This window comes from Fistularia commersonii, chromosome 11, assembly GCF_037954325.1.
Source record: "Fistularia commersonii isolate RoL2024-O1a breed Wild chromosome 11, RoL_Fcom_v1.0, whole genome shotgun sequence".
In the NCBI taxonomy this organism is placed as follows: Eukaryota; Metazoa; Chordata; class Actinopteri; order Syngnathiformes; family Fistulariidae; genus Fistularia; species Fistularia commersonii.
The window spans coordinates 9467529-9482198 of NC_141294.1; the positions used below are offsets into that span (position 1 = coordinate 9467529).

Here is a 14670-nt window from a genome sequence, read left to right on the forward strand (position 1 = left end):
TAAACTGAATGGAAAGGAACTCCAAATGCCCAGAATTTCCGAAACGCTCCGCAACGCGAATCTCTCATCCCTAGTTGATTTAGCGGCCAGTGGCGCATCGAGTTCGAGCGCGACACCGCCGCAGGCTGGGAGGACCGCCCACCACGAGCAGCTCTACTCCTATTGGACAGCAAGACAGGAAATATGCGCTCCTATTGGCTGTGGGTAAAAATGACGCAGTACGTGAGGAACGCCGATTGGCTTAGGGAGACGCTTACCCCCGGGCCAAAACTCGACTAGCTCCGACACTTGTCTCATGCTGTCAAACAGAAAACAATAAGTGTATATACATTTCTAAGATTTTTTTTTCTTTTCCCCTTTCAACAAAACAATAAACTTTCGAAAGCTTTGTTTTAGTGACGGAGCGTCTGGACGGAAGAGGGTCTTTTGTCAATATATGTATTTAAAAAGATTCCCCCACAAGATTCGAATAGATTTTTAAAAACGTTCACCAGCAATCTTTTTTATATAAATTTAACGTGGGAAAATGTCTGTATATAAAACTAATTTCTATAGTTGGCATTCGTATTTTATTTTAGAAGCAACGGGGCTAGCATTACATAATATGTAAACTGATGAAATAACCAAGAAAGGGAAAAAAGAATACATCAAATCAGCGACGTAGCAATTTGAATGCCATAATACAAGACATGGGCCAATGAGAACCGCCACAGTTTCAGAATAAATTCTCCGGCCCTGTGATCACATCTCTATCACATCGGTTCACAGCCATCAGCTAAGAAAGTCGAGTCCTCCAGCAGTCCGAGACACATGACAGATCGAGGAGCCCTGAAACCACTTCCCGCAGATTCATGGCTCCAGGGCCATTTCGGGGTAATCACGGTTCCTTTCCTCCAACTTGTCACTGCTCTTTGCAGGCCTGCTCACTCTGTTTTTGCTTTGTGTCCTTGGAAATGCTTCATTTCTCTAATTTACTCTGAATGTAACCATAAATCTATACAATTTCTTTTACTTTAAATTAATTTTGCATTTGTGTATGTTTATATAAGTATAACACACACGAATACATACACACACACACACACACACACATATAAATATATATATATATATATATATATATAAACAATAAATTAGAATTAAAATAACTATATGTATAGAAAATAAGGGAAGCGTTCCTTTTCCAAGCCAGAGTGATGATGGTGGCAGAATGGTGAAGCGCTTTCGTAACATGCAGTCTCCAGGCAGCGCGGGTTTGGAGCCAGAGCGTCCGCACAGTAATGGGATCCAGCTTGCGGTGACAAAATCATCCGGGATGCTGTAGGAGCACGACACGGTTGACGCTGCTTTAACCTTCTCCTCAACTCTCAATTTGCTGGTAATTACACCGCGCCTGTGGAAAATACGAGGATCGAAAAATACTAATCCATATGATCGAGTTTCCACTCAGCCGGGGAGCTTCTACGCAGAAATTCTCTGTTTGTGATGTTAAAAGTTCTTCATTTTCAGTTTCATCGCTCTTAATAATTTATAGAAGTTTCAGGGGAGGTGTGAAAACCCGTTTCACTCGTCTATAAGTTGGTAAATTGCTTCAAAATATAATACAATAATTTAAATATCGCTAAATAAAAAAGTATATCGGTATATTTGCTATTAGTATTTGTAAGGTTGAAACGTTGAATTCGATGATCACCAGCAGGCCACTAGTCTCCCTTTAGAAAGGTTTCAGCAGCTAAATGATTATTGCTGTAGTTTATTTTTTTATTCAAACATTAAAACTGCACATGTAGAGACAGACCCCCTCCTTTCCCCCCCCTTTTCAATTTAGTATCTATGTGTGCTGTATTTCTTCTTTGACGTGTTCCGCAGTCTCAAAAATATCAGACCTTTAGACAGGTAGGATTCCATTTCAGGGGAAAGAAAACCTAACAAAAAACAGGTGCACATCAAGTTTGAGGAATTTGTGATCTAATAAGTCATCTTTACCTGGCCTTTGTGAATATACACAGTGTTTGTATATATATGTATATATATATATATATATATATATATATATATGTATATATGATATATCTGTGTTTGTGTGTCTGTGTGCGTGTGAGTGTTCTGCCACACTCACTGAAGCTCTACAGTTGTTGGGATTGTAATGGATCAGCCGATAAGTCTCTGCTTCCATGGAAGTTGCATATTGCCCCAGAGATTAAGTGTCTTAACCATGAGGGGCAACAAATACTGATTGTGTCTAATCATCACCAGAATTGTCTCGTTTATCAGTTTGTGTTCACAATACTTGTGTCTTTTATCTTGCAATTTCAATTCCCTGTTTTTTTTTTTTTTTTTTTTTTTTCAAAACATACATTCAAGTGTAATGCTGAGCAAAAATTTTTCTTTAACTTCAAGTATTGGGATTTAAAGATGCATCTTTAGGAGTATCAAGGCAGGCAAAATATTTAATAAATGCAATTTAATCCCAATTTTCATTTTATTGACATTAAGTTATAATTTTATAGCCCTAAAATGCTGATACCGCCCCTCTCTTCCTTCTTACATAACATCTCAGTGATCAGAGTCAGAGTGATCCAGGTGCCTGGACAATGAAGCAGAATTAGGAGAGTGGTGAGGTAACTTCATGTCCTGCTGGGGTTTTTTCAGTGTCACACATTGCAAACACATTTCCACAAGACATGTCACCATTCTAACTGATGTTGGTATCAAAACCTGCTCCAGACGAGATTCAGTTATAGATAAGGATTTCTCAAACTTTTCTAGATCCTAAATACAGGTATTGGTCAAATGACCCCTAACCCACTCCTTGTAGTGGACAGTACACCATTTTTTTTCCCCACACAATGACTTGACACAATGATAGTGGCTAGTACCTGTGACGTGTGCACATTTTTTTTTTGAAATTAACTATTTTAAGTTATTGATTTCATGAATGATATATTGATCAATTGATTTTTAAATTTAGCTCATTTTGACGTAATTAATATTCAACCTCATGCTATGTCTTTTCTTACTAACACATGTAATTTTATATAATTAAAAAAATAGTAAATGAAAAACAAAATAAAAGACATTTTTTATGTGCTATGCACTTAATTTTACAGCCATTTAATATTTTGATGAATTTATGGTGATTTAATGATGATACTGATATTAAATCTTTAATGGCCTGTATGTGTTGGGTTTGAACATTGTATTGTGTCTGTATATCTCTTGTAATATGCTGCAATGACCTGAACAGCAAAAGAATAACTGCAACTTTTATTGATATAGATGTCACATCATATATAAGGAAAGTCACAAATTTAATGATAACTAGAGTTGTGATTATACTTCGGCTATAATGATGATGAAGCATGATATTAGTTTGATCCATCAGTCTAATTTGTAGATTCATTGTCAAACTACACATCTTCCACTGAAAAACAAATTAAACGAAAACAAAAAGAAAACGGCACAAATGTTTTGCTGATTTGCCTCCTCCTACTTTTTTAAATCAATTAATATGTTCATTTTGAAAAATCCCCATCAGTGCAATTAAGAGTAATAATGATTCAAATATAAATAATGATTTCCTTGCACTGGTGGCTTGATGTTTCTTCTAAAGTTGTCAAATTAATTTTGACATTGATCAAAAAGTCAGTAACAAAATAGCACAACTGTGTACATCACAATTTTGACAGTGGATCAGCTGGAGAGTATTGCTAGGTAAAATTGAGCCTCAGTGTGAGGGCTGGATATACACTTTCAGGTTGCAAGCAATGTAACTCAGTGATTTACTGCCTTACATCACCTGCAAGTAGTCAATACAGTTCTTCCTGAAGGTTTCATCGAAGCGCAAATAATAGAAAATGACGTGTTGTTTTGTTGACACTGTGACTGACTCTTTGGCTCCACACAAAAGAAAATCTAATACGTAACCGGCAATCAGACCTGATATACAATTAAAAAAAAAAAAAACATGAATTTATTTAATTAAAGTTTCTGCATCCTCTGATCTCTTTAAAATTCCTTAAAATTGGACCAAGTAGAGATATTTTTCACTGATTTTATGTTATAAATTCATATGTTATGAACCTTTACACAACAGAAAATCACTTAAAAGTCACATGAGGAGGAGTGCAGCTGTGTTCAATGGAAGTTTGAAATAGTACAGTAAGTTGCGTTCCAGACATGTCGTAACACGGTTATAAACACATCAATGTGTGATGATGATGATGATGATGATGATGATGATGATGATGATAAGCATGGATTCTTTCTGAAATGTTACTCTTCTTTTAATCCTCCACATAACTCCAAACAATTCAGCTAAATCTTCTGTCAAATACTGAATATACCACTACCAGTACTGGGAAAAGAGACAAATTTAAAGGTATCCCTATATGTGTGACTTAAGGACTGTAAAATACCAAGTTTCTGGAAGAGATTATTGTAGCAGCAGCATACATGCTTTCAGAGTAGTTTAAAAAATAATATGTATTATATGTTTATATATTAGGTTTAAAACACACATGTAGATGGGACATCAACATACTTTCTGTCTGTTGCAGTGTAGTTTGAGTTTGTTGTGTTCCCGAGTGTGAACACACTCATAGCGATTACTTGCAACATGATCACAAATGTCCGGTGATCCTCTGGTGGGTTTATCACTGGTGCTCAAGAACCACAGCTCGGAACAGGGCCCTGTCACTTTTAAGACCTGCAAATACTTCAAGGACCGAATGAAAACCAGTTCTTGTTTATGATCAGCCTCAATGGATGACACTGTTGCGACGCACGTTTGGTAAAGGAAACCAGATGCCAGAAGATTATCTCTGAAATAAACATTTATTATATATTTTTGATGTTATTACAATGGACAGATTCACCTACCCTTAAGTTACTTGATTATGTCAACCCTTGGTGAAAACTGCAGCAGCTGTTCTCTTGAACCTGATATAAATCCTTGCGGAGTTATTCTTCAACCACCCATTTGGAACAAAGTGTTAAACCAATGAAATTATAGGATATATTTGGCCACCTTTAACTGGGGATGTTTAACAAAATCACTGAAAATTCAGACTCACCACATGTCAATCTCTGATATAAATCCTTGCTGAAATAGTCTTCAACCATCAATTTGGTACAAAGTGTTAAACCAATGAAATTATAGAGTATATTTGGCCACCTTTAAATGGGGATGTTTAACAAAATCACTGAAAGCTAAGATTCCACACTTGTCAGTCTGATTATTTATGCTCATGCGACTCCTCTTCATCCAAGTAATGATATTAAATGAAATGTTTTGGGGAGAGCGGGCTCCATCATTGAGACACCTCTGTATTCACTTGGGCAGCAATGCTGGCAGGAGTCACATTCAGGTGAATGTCATACTGCTGGTCCAAACCCAAGTAGCTGTCGCTCATCAGGTAGAGTGTATAGATACACCTGGAAAGAGGAGGTACATGCATCTTAGCAAATATACTGTGCAGTTTGGCAGGGCTTTAACTGTTTTATCAATCTGGACCCAGCAGGAGTCATAATAATAATAAGCTATGTGACCATTTGAAGTAATTTCACTCCATCAAGTACTCTGATACACTGGAGATACTTATGATGTGGCTTCTACAACTTCCATACAATATTGAATAATTTCACTTAAGTTGTTTATTTTAGTAGAAGCCAAACTGTTAATATTTACCTCCCTTGACGATACCATACCTCAAAATAAACAGAAGTAGAATAGATTATAAACAGGAAAAGCCGTTTGTTAACATTTGAAACCTTGAAAAACAGTTTCCCTGCTTACATGTACCCATTCAAAGGCTGTTCTTGACCTTACCCATACGGAAATAAGGTTGATCTACAGGCCCTAAAGAACAATGAAGTTCCTACCCCATATAATTCTGAGTTAAATTTGTCTTACATTATTTACTGTTAAAGCCAGACGTTTTTTTTTTGTTGACAACTTAAATGCCCCTTCTGCAACACATTCTTACTTTCCAGTTTTCTCCGGTGTGTAGAAGGCCACGGACACAGTTGTGTGGTTGCGTACGTAACCGACTCGCTTGACCGCGAGCAAGGCTCTGTGATCCACCTCACCGATGACCAGGAACCAGCCTTCATCTTTTGATTTGGGGAATCTTGGAGCCTGAGCCTTACTGTCCTGCTTCCTCTGCAATAATGAAAGACACATAGTAGCCGATCCAAGCTCAAAGACTGACTTTGTGTTAACATTCTACAGTTGAATGTTAGGATGTGACTGCAAAGTCACTTATCATAGTCTCGGATTTAAACATAAGATTCTTGTCTTTGATTTCATATTTGGAATATAATTTCGAATATCATATTCAGAAACTCCCCACAGTCCATTTGAAATGAAGAAGCCTCTTGGGTGAGAGGTGAAATGTCTTAAAGTAAAGAAAATCAATTCAAGCTGTTATGAGAAGAAGATTTTGACAAGACTTGACCATGATCTGGATGACTGTGAACCTCCACAGACATAAACATAAGAGTATTTAACTCTGGTCAACGGACAGAATTTGAGCAGTTTTGCATACAAAATCTAATTTGTTTTTGCGTTTAATAATGGGCAAGGAGGTTTTAAAGGTGATGTGGTAATTGAGTAGAGGAAAGGAGGGCGGTGGTTACAATTATCATGACTTGTGAAGACTGATACACCACAGACATCAGGCATTGCATCAATAGAAAAAGAAAATTGAGTAGATTCAGGAGTCCGACTCAAGACACTTCACGAAAGGACTGAAGACATTTATAGTTTTTGATAGATGAACCGTGTTGGACCAATTATACTGTTTCAATAGAACTCGCCTTGACCAACCCATTCAACTAATAATTTAGCATGCTTGCTATTTACATGTTGTGTATTAGAAGTGGAGTGGCAGGGGGTGCAGTAGTTAGCGCTTCAGCCACATAGCTAGAACGTCCCTGGTTGGATCCTGACATGGGCCTATCTATGTGGAGTTTGGATGCTCTGTCCGTGTCTGCTTGGGTTTCACTGGTGTTCTCTGGTTTACTCCCACACTTCAAAAACATGCAGTAAGCTCAATGGAGACCCTAAATTGTTCAGGTGTGTGAATGAGACAGTGAATGGTTGTATGTCTCTATATGTGACCCTGGGATTGACTGGGTAGAAAACCCCTACTGGGAAAGGCCACAGCACCTCTGCAACCTTGAGTGCAGGATTGTCAGTACAGAAAATGAATGAATGAATGAATGAATGAATGACGGTTAAGCAGTCAGTAAAACAGTCAGTAAAATACCAATGCTGTTTCCTTTCTCTATGATTGCTTGGCTCTAGTTTCTGTCCGTTTAACTGCATTGCATTAAAACTTCTGCATTCAATTGATAGATGGGAGCAAATTTGATTTTACAGTGCCATGAGACTAATGATAGGATGTCGTGCTGAACTTTACAGACAGGCATACTAACCCTCTGCTGGCCCATGTTGAGGCGTTTCATGGACACCTGCAGAACATATTCTTGGTCAGCATGGACATCCAGCCAGCTGCTGTCGTCCCTAATGCTGGCCCCCGCTGCAGGAAGGCAACGCTCTGTCTGCTCTTGGCAATCCTCCCACCAGCCTTTCACTCTCAACTCCACCTCCAACACTGGGAGGTGACTGAGAAAGAACCAGGCCTGACAAGGAAAGAATGTGATTGTCACAAGAGACATATGACAGATACAGCATTGGACCCAGATATTACAGCTAAATTGTTTTCTCCTGTCAAGTCAGGTGTTAACTTATGTTAAATATGATCAATCGAGGGGCAAACCTGGTGGGAAAACCTAAGAAATTTAAATCTCCAATACAGTTGTCTATACTACCTGAGTGTCAATGCTCAGGACCAGGAAGATTAAAAAAAAAACCAACATACTCAAATCAGACAAGATTAGGAATACTAGGAAACAATCAAGCCAGGTGATAAGAATTACTTCTTGTTATATTCAGTCAATGGGATTATTGGGGTTTGTGCTAAAAGTATATTTTGCATTTACCCCATATATTTACCCTGGTCCTTCCATTTTCTTGTACCACATGTATGTAATACTCAGAAAGGTTAGCTGTTTGAAGAAAGCTGAATCCAATCACACAGACGCTATTAAGTACCTCTTGAGTATTTTCATGGAGAATATAAAATTAAGTTTCAATCTGAAACTCCAATCACTAAGAGTACATAAGAAATAAAGTATATAAAAGCAAAAGAAAGTGATGGAAAAAAAAACTCAAGATGAAGTGTGTTTATGTGTGTTGTACCGCAGAGTATTGTGAGCTGGGAGGAGAAAAGCCTATCTGATTCAACCAGAAAAAGCTATTTATGTGAGGATTACTCACCCTGAGCACGCCAGACAGGAACACTGCTGCACATCTAATTATTTAATTAGAGAGGCCACTGCACGATGGGAGGGCAGGGGTGGTGGGGGGTGTAAAGGTGCGGAAGGAGAGAAGCAGGAACACTGATTGGGTGAAGCCACAGGGCCTGCTGTCGTGCCCGGACACTCTCATTACTGCTGCAATTAGCACTTAAATTGGAGCTGTAAACCCTATCAATGCAGCTGTAATTGGGGATCCTGGAGGTATCCGGGACCACAATGGCTAGACTGCTCATGGCACATCACTGAGAACGTTGTGTTTGGATGACAGGTTCACATGATTCACCAAATATGTGAGTAGTCCGATTCTCTAGATGACTTTTCTTTTTCTCTAACATTATACAATGTGTTCATGTTTACAGTCACATTTGGAAAACTCCTCAAGACGTATCACAAACATGCTCCTGATATCAACATGTTTTACCTGAGCAATATGATTCGACTGAAACTCTTGTCGCATGATAGAAGCAAAAACGCTTTCCTTGCCATTGCAGGCAGCGATCAGCTCGGGAAGTCCTTCAATCGGCCCACTGAAGTCCCCTGCGTTTTCTTTCCCCTTTCTGTTTGTCCAGTTCCTATTAAGTGAGACAGTTGGGGGAAAATCCTTTTAATGAGGCAGTCATACAACAAATGCCCAGTGACATGCTCAGTGTGTTAATTTAACACTGAGGATCTATCCTTTACTGACACTGCCAAGTTTTCGTTTAGATATACAATTATTTATCATGTTAGATGGCCTAACTCAAGTAGGGTATGCAAAACCCCTGTGAGCGAATATTGTGTCTTAATGGCTTTTGCAGAAAGAACACCGTCTATACATTCCTCATTAAAAAAGGCCATTTTAAAATTGATCATTTTCGTTTCATAGGTTGAAGTTAATTTTTTTTTATACACATATCATCCTCGTTTTTGTGTCAAATGTGTCAAATGTTGATGTCAAAAAGGAAACACTATGTTTGAGCCAATAACTTTACCGTAGGATTTGTGGTGTGTTTATGAGGAACAACACAGCTATTCATGATTGTTTAAGCATTTGTTTTACTATTACTGAGAAGTGCCTCATTTCTGTAATTACACACACACACGCAAGCACACACACACACACGCACACACACACGCACACACACACACACACACACACACACACACACACACACACACACACACACACAACTACTCTTATATTACTCGGGCCTGAACGACATTACGGCAGTAGCAGCAGTGAAGTGATAATGTTTACCTGAACAGATAGAGGTCTTGTTGTTCTATGTATGGCAGTGTCAGTAGTGAGGAGTCGTGCAGCCAGCGGCCTTGGACAATCATCTGCACCAGGTTGCAGATACTGAGTGCTGTAACAAGCCAACCCTCATTGGCTGCTACATCCAGCAAGGCCTGCATGAATTACAGGAGACAAATACATTACAGAAAATAATAAACAGATTCTGCAGTCAGATTTAGAGAATCCAATTGGTTTTGTGGTTATTATTCACAATTTATTGTGTATTGCATGGAGCCAGCAGACTAATACTTTCCAAATAATAATCTCAGCATTCATGAGTGATTCTTCTTTAACTGACATTGGTTTACAATTATAGACAATATACTGTAATTTGACAGTATAAAGTAGTTCAGAAAGTACATCCTAGATTTCAAAGAATAATGTGGCATGTAAAATCACTGGATGCAGTCACCTTTTAAAAAAAGCATTGTAATCCCTTTACAACACTCACATGACCAAAGATAGCAATATCTGTGTCTAAACTGCATGATGATATCATAAAATATTTCTGTGTGTAGATATATGGTTGATTTTGGTGTGCTATATGAGTCTTTATTTACAGCCTTAAAAAATGGACCATAAAAAATTGATTAAAATGGATATTTATAATGGACACATTTATCAAAAACCTATTTGAAGTTCAGATATGCCAGAAATTAATGTAAAATGTGCATCTTATTAGGACAGTTGAAAGGATTTTGACAAAAGGATGTCATATGAAACTAATTGGGGGCTGCTACAACGGGCAAGCCAAGATTATATGATAATATTTGAATTTAAGAAAATTTGAATTCAGTCAGTCCAAAATACAGAGACCTTTAAATCAAATAAGACTAAATTGAGACACAAATAAATAAATACAATACAATAACCTACAATCGCTAAAAAGGAGCATTTTGTAGTCAGTAACCTGAAGCTATAATCGTAGATAGCCTGCATATACCCTCTTTACTCCTCAGTGTGATCTGAGTATTACTGAAGACAGCAGCTGTTGAACAGGCTTCGTTTATTTCAAGTACTGAGGGTCAACAGTCCAGAAAGTGTGAAACGGAGAGTGTTAAAAGAGCCAAAGAAACAGATTCAAGCAGGTTGGAATGGGTAAAGAAAAGTGTCAGGGGTACGATGCGATAGAAGACTAGACAGCCAGAATGAAAGGAAAGGTGTACAAGACAATGGGGAAGATCAGCAATCCTGCATGGTCTTGAACAAACCTGGGCATTTTACGTCCCGCGGGCCCCATCTGGCCTGTTTTGCTTTTTAATTCGGCCCGCCAAACTGTTTTCTTTGAATATTTTAGCAAGTATTTTCAATCAATATTGAATTTAGAAACTTATTTTTTCCTTTTTATTTTTTTTCCTTTAATTTTTTTTCAAAAATAATGCCGGTCGGTACATTTATATTCTTATTAATGATTTTAAAATTGAAATAAAATGCCAAAAAAGCTGAAATATTTAAATTGCAATTTTCATTTTGTTCACCAAGTTGGCCCGAGCATAAAAATCAAATCGGAAATGTGGCCCGCCAGCCAAAATAATTGCCCATCCCTGGTCTAGAAACAGTGACAATGATGAAAAAACAGGACGCAGAGCTGAAGGTCGCAGAGATGAAGATGTTGACGTTCTCTTTTGGAGTGACAAAGATGGATAGGATCAGGAATTAGTCCATCAGAGGGACAGCAAATGTTAGATGTTTTTGACAGAAGGTTAGAGAAGCCAGACTGAGATGGTTTGGTTATGTGCTCAATACTTACTTTGCATATACCTGCGGACGCGTGGAAATGTCTAGGCGGTAGAGTATCTGACTAGATTATTCAACAGGATCTTAGAGAGTGAGAAGATGCCTGAAGAATGGAGGTGAAGTGTGATAGTGCCCATTTTTAGGAATAAGGGGGATGTGCAGAATTGCAGCAACTATAGAGGGATAAAGCCATACAATGGAGTTATGGGAAAGAGTAGTGGAAACTAGACTGAGAGCAGAAGTCAGGATTTGTGAACAGCAGTATGGCTTCATGTCTAGAAAGAGTACTACAGATGCAGTATTTGCTTTGAGAATGCTAATAGAGAAGTACAGAGAAGGCCAGAGGGATTGCATTGTGCATTGTGTTTTTGTAGACCTAGAAAAAGCATATGACAGGGTGCCAAGAGAGGAACTCTGGTATTGTATGAGGAAATCTGGAATGGCAGAGAAGTATGTTAGACTGGTGCAGGACATGTATGCTAGCAGTGAGACAGTGATAAGGTGTGCTGTAGGGGTAACAGAGAAATCCAAGTTGGAGGTAGGACTCCATCAGGGATCAGCTCTGAACCCCTTCTTGTTTGCAGTGGTGATGAATCGCAGGGCCAAATATAGACATTTAGCATTTAGGTGTAATTTTCTGTTTGGAAATGTATTAATTGATGCGAGGGCTATACACGTATATCCCAATAAATATACCTTCATGTTGTCTGAAAGCTAACCTTAGAATGGGTGTTACCCCTGGCACATCCATAGTTTTTCTCAAGTTTCCATTCTGAATACCACATCATCTCCTCCAATGGTCTGAGCTTATGCCTGTGTTTGGGTCATTTAAGTTAATGCAACTATATTCAAAATTCAATCCACTAAGTTTGAGTCCCCACTGCTGGATGCTAATGGAAGCCCTTAACGAAGTGCCAGTAAGTCTGCAGTAGACAGAAGTAGCAGGATAGGTTGACACTTACTCTCAAGCAACTGATGGATGGTACTTTTGATACAGATTTTTGGAGCAATATTACCTGGTGATATTAGCAATAAAACTTTGTTGGGGAGCTCCAAATGTGTCTGTTTCCAGGAGATACCACATAAAGTCAACAGTCACAAAGGCGAACACAAGAAAGCAAGGCCACAACAATGGTCACTTTATAGCTTATCCTGCATTTTTTTTTTTGTATTTAAAAACAAACCCAATCAAGGTGTGGTCAGGTGTCCCATGTCCTGTGTGGATATCAATAAAAATGCATTTATATAATAAAAAAGATAGCAATAGAGATACTGAAGGCAAAAGCTATTATGGTTGACGGTAGCAGCAGGACACTGAAAAAGTAACCACATTCATGAGCCATGGAGTATCACTCCCAGATACACAGCATGGAAAATCACAAACACATGTACACATATGCGTGCGCGCGCACACACACACACACGTACACACATACAAACACACCACTCAGTGGACGATAGCTTGCAGACATTCACACATAGTTCTTACTTCAAGCGGTGCGCACAAAGAACGGAAATGAACATTGTTGCAGTTTACACCTTGGGCTAAACAATTGCACAGAAAATTATTAAATTGACAATGATGGTTGCGGTCAGTCACTTGACCAGTGGCTGGGATTTCTTTTTACAATCTCTTTCCACAGGGCAACAAAATGGTGTGGCTGCCAGACACTGACAAACCTGGTTGTTAGATCTAACCCTTTGAGCATCACATTATTTATGAGATGGATCAGCAAGTTCAGCTACAAATCACCCGCTAATGTTTAACATTCCCTGTATTCTATGTTAATCGAAGACATATTGCTGCTTGCCACAATGTGCTCAGTCTACAAGCATAGCTCATAATCTGAAAAAAAATAAAATAAAGAATAAAATAAAAAAAAAAAGCGTAAGTATTTCTTTATGAACCTGTATTATTTCCCCCCATCTTTTAATTTGCATTGACTGAGAAGATCAGCATTCCACTGTTCTTGGGTTATTTTTTTCACTTATCTATTTTTTCCCCATGATCAGCTTATACATATTTTGTGACAAATACTGAAACTCTGTATACATAGCTGGAAATTTTCTGCATAAAATTCAATTTCTTTGCTTAAAATTGAGAATTAGCGTCATCATCAATCACTTTGTGACATGTGCTTTACATTGAGATATTTCAGTACCTCTTGTTGTGAATGCATTGTCTTTACAAAGTTCATACATTTTTTCAGTTAATCATTATTATTAAATTTCTTGATTTATTTATTAAACTCTTAGGCATACCAGAATCAAGTGAAATGTTAACTTGTAAAAACAAATACTATTCATCTATAAAAAGTTAAACAAGTATTGGAAAAAGTAGAAATATCACCAAAAAGCATGATACTGCACATAAAGATATCTGTGATACGTCTGAAATCCTGACCATTATTTTACGTTATAAGCCGTGATGATGCACATACCCTGCCGCGTGAAGCCTACCTGACAGATTCGGATGGCGTTGTCAAGGACTGTCTTTGTATCAGTGTTGTAGTCACTGCATGGCAATGGGGCATGGCTGAAGTGGGCCTGCAGCAGCAAGTGGGTCTTGGTGTGGGCACTGTCATAAGAGTGGGGGTTGACTTGCAGGGGGAGCTGCTGAGCCAGCTGGCTGTTCAGCTGGTCCTCGTTGTGTCTGACTGGCAGCTCTGAGTACTCTTCTGCATCCTGGGAGATGGAGATCAAAAGTGAAACTGGAATCCAGAAGCATGGTGCTGTCAGGCCCTTTTAATCCCTGCATCTGCTCTTAAACAGGTGCTTTACCTATCTGGCTTTTTCCCACTTGAAAAAGTGACTGTTTCCCTCCTCATGTAAAGATAGACTGGGAACATACTCATTATTAGACAATTTATATTTCATTGTATTTCTTATTCTTCCTCCTTTCTACTATTATCTATTACTGTTATGTTTTTTACTTGAAACTCTGGCACAACAATTTCCTTCGGGATAAATAAAGTTGTTCTCATCTCATCTCTCATCTCATATTAATTCGGATTTAAAAAAAAAAGAATAAATAGAAGAAAAATACACACCGACTTTTAAAAACCTGTGGAACATTTCTAATCATTGTTAAATTCATTGAGGAAAAGTTAAAACACCATAAAATAAATATACCATGGAATGCAAAAGGAAACTGTGTAGGTAATATGATGAACCGCCTCTTCCCTAGTCTCCTAACTGTGTTGTGGTTTTGGTCTTGTTTGTGGTCATTCTACATAGAGATGCACAGACACGCATGCATCCTCTTCTCTAAT

The 14670-nt window shown here is 38.2% G+C and overlaps 1 protein-coding gene across 1 annotated transcript in view; it reads right to left on the reverse strand.

Moving 5' to 3' along the window:
- Positions 1 to 3252: 3252 nt before the first annotated feature.
- Positions 3253 to 14670, reverse strand: part of ascc3 (activating signal cointegrator 1 complex subunit 3) — a 146785-nt gene continuing 135367 nt past the window's right edge. Inside the window, exons 37-42 of the mRNA XM_086154889.1 lie at positions 13859 to 14083; positions 9623 to 9774; positions 8807 to 8957; positions 7441 to 7647; positions 5988 to 6163; positions 3253 to 5436 (exon numbers count right to left, since the gene is read on the reverse strand). Coding sequence (XP_086011015.1) covers positions 5313 to 5436; positions 5988 to 6163; positions 7441 to 7647; positions 8807 to 8957; positions 9623 to 9774; positions 13859 to 14083 — 1035 coding nt within the window. The 3' untranslated portion in view covers positions 3253 to 5312. The remainder of the gene's footprint in view (positions 5437 to 5987; positions 6164 to 7440; positions 7648 to 8806; positions 8958 to 9622; positions 9775 to 13858; positions 14084 to 14670) is intronic.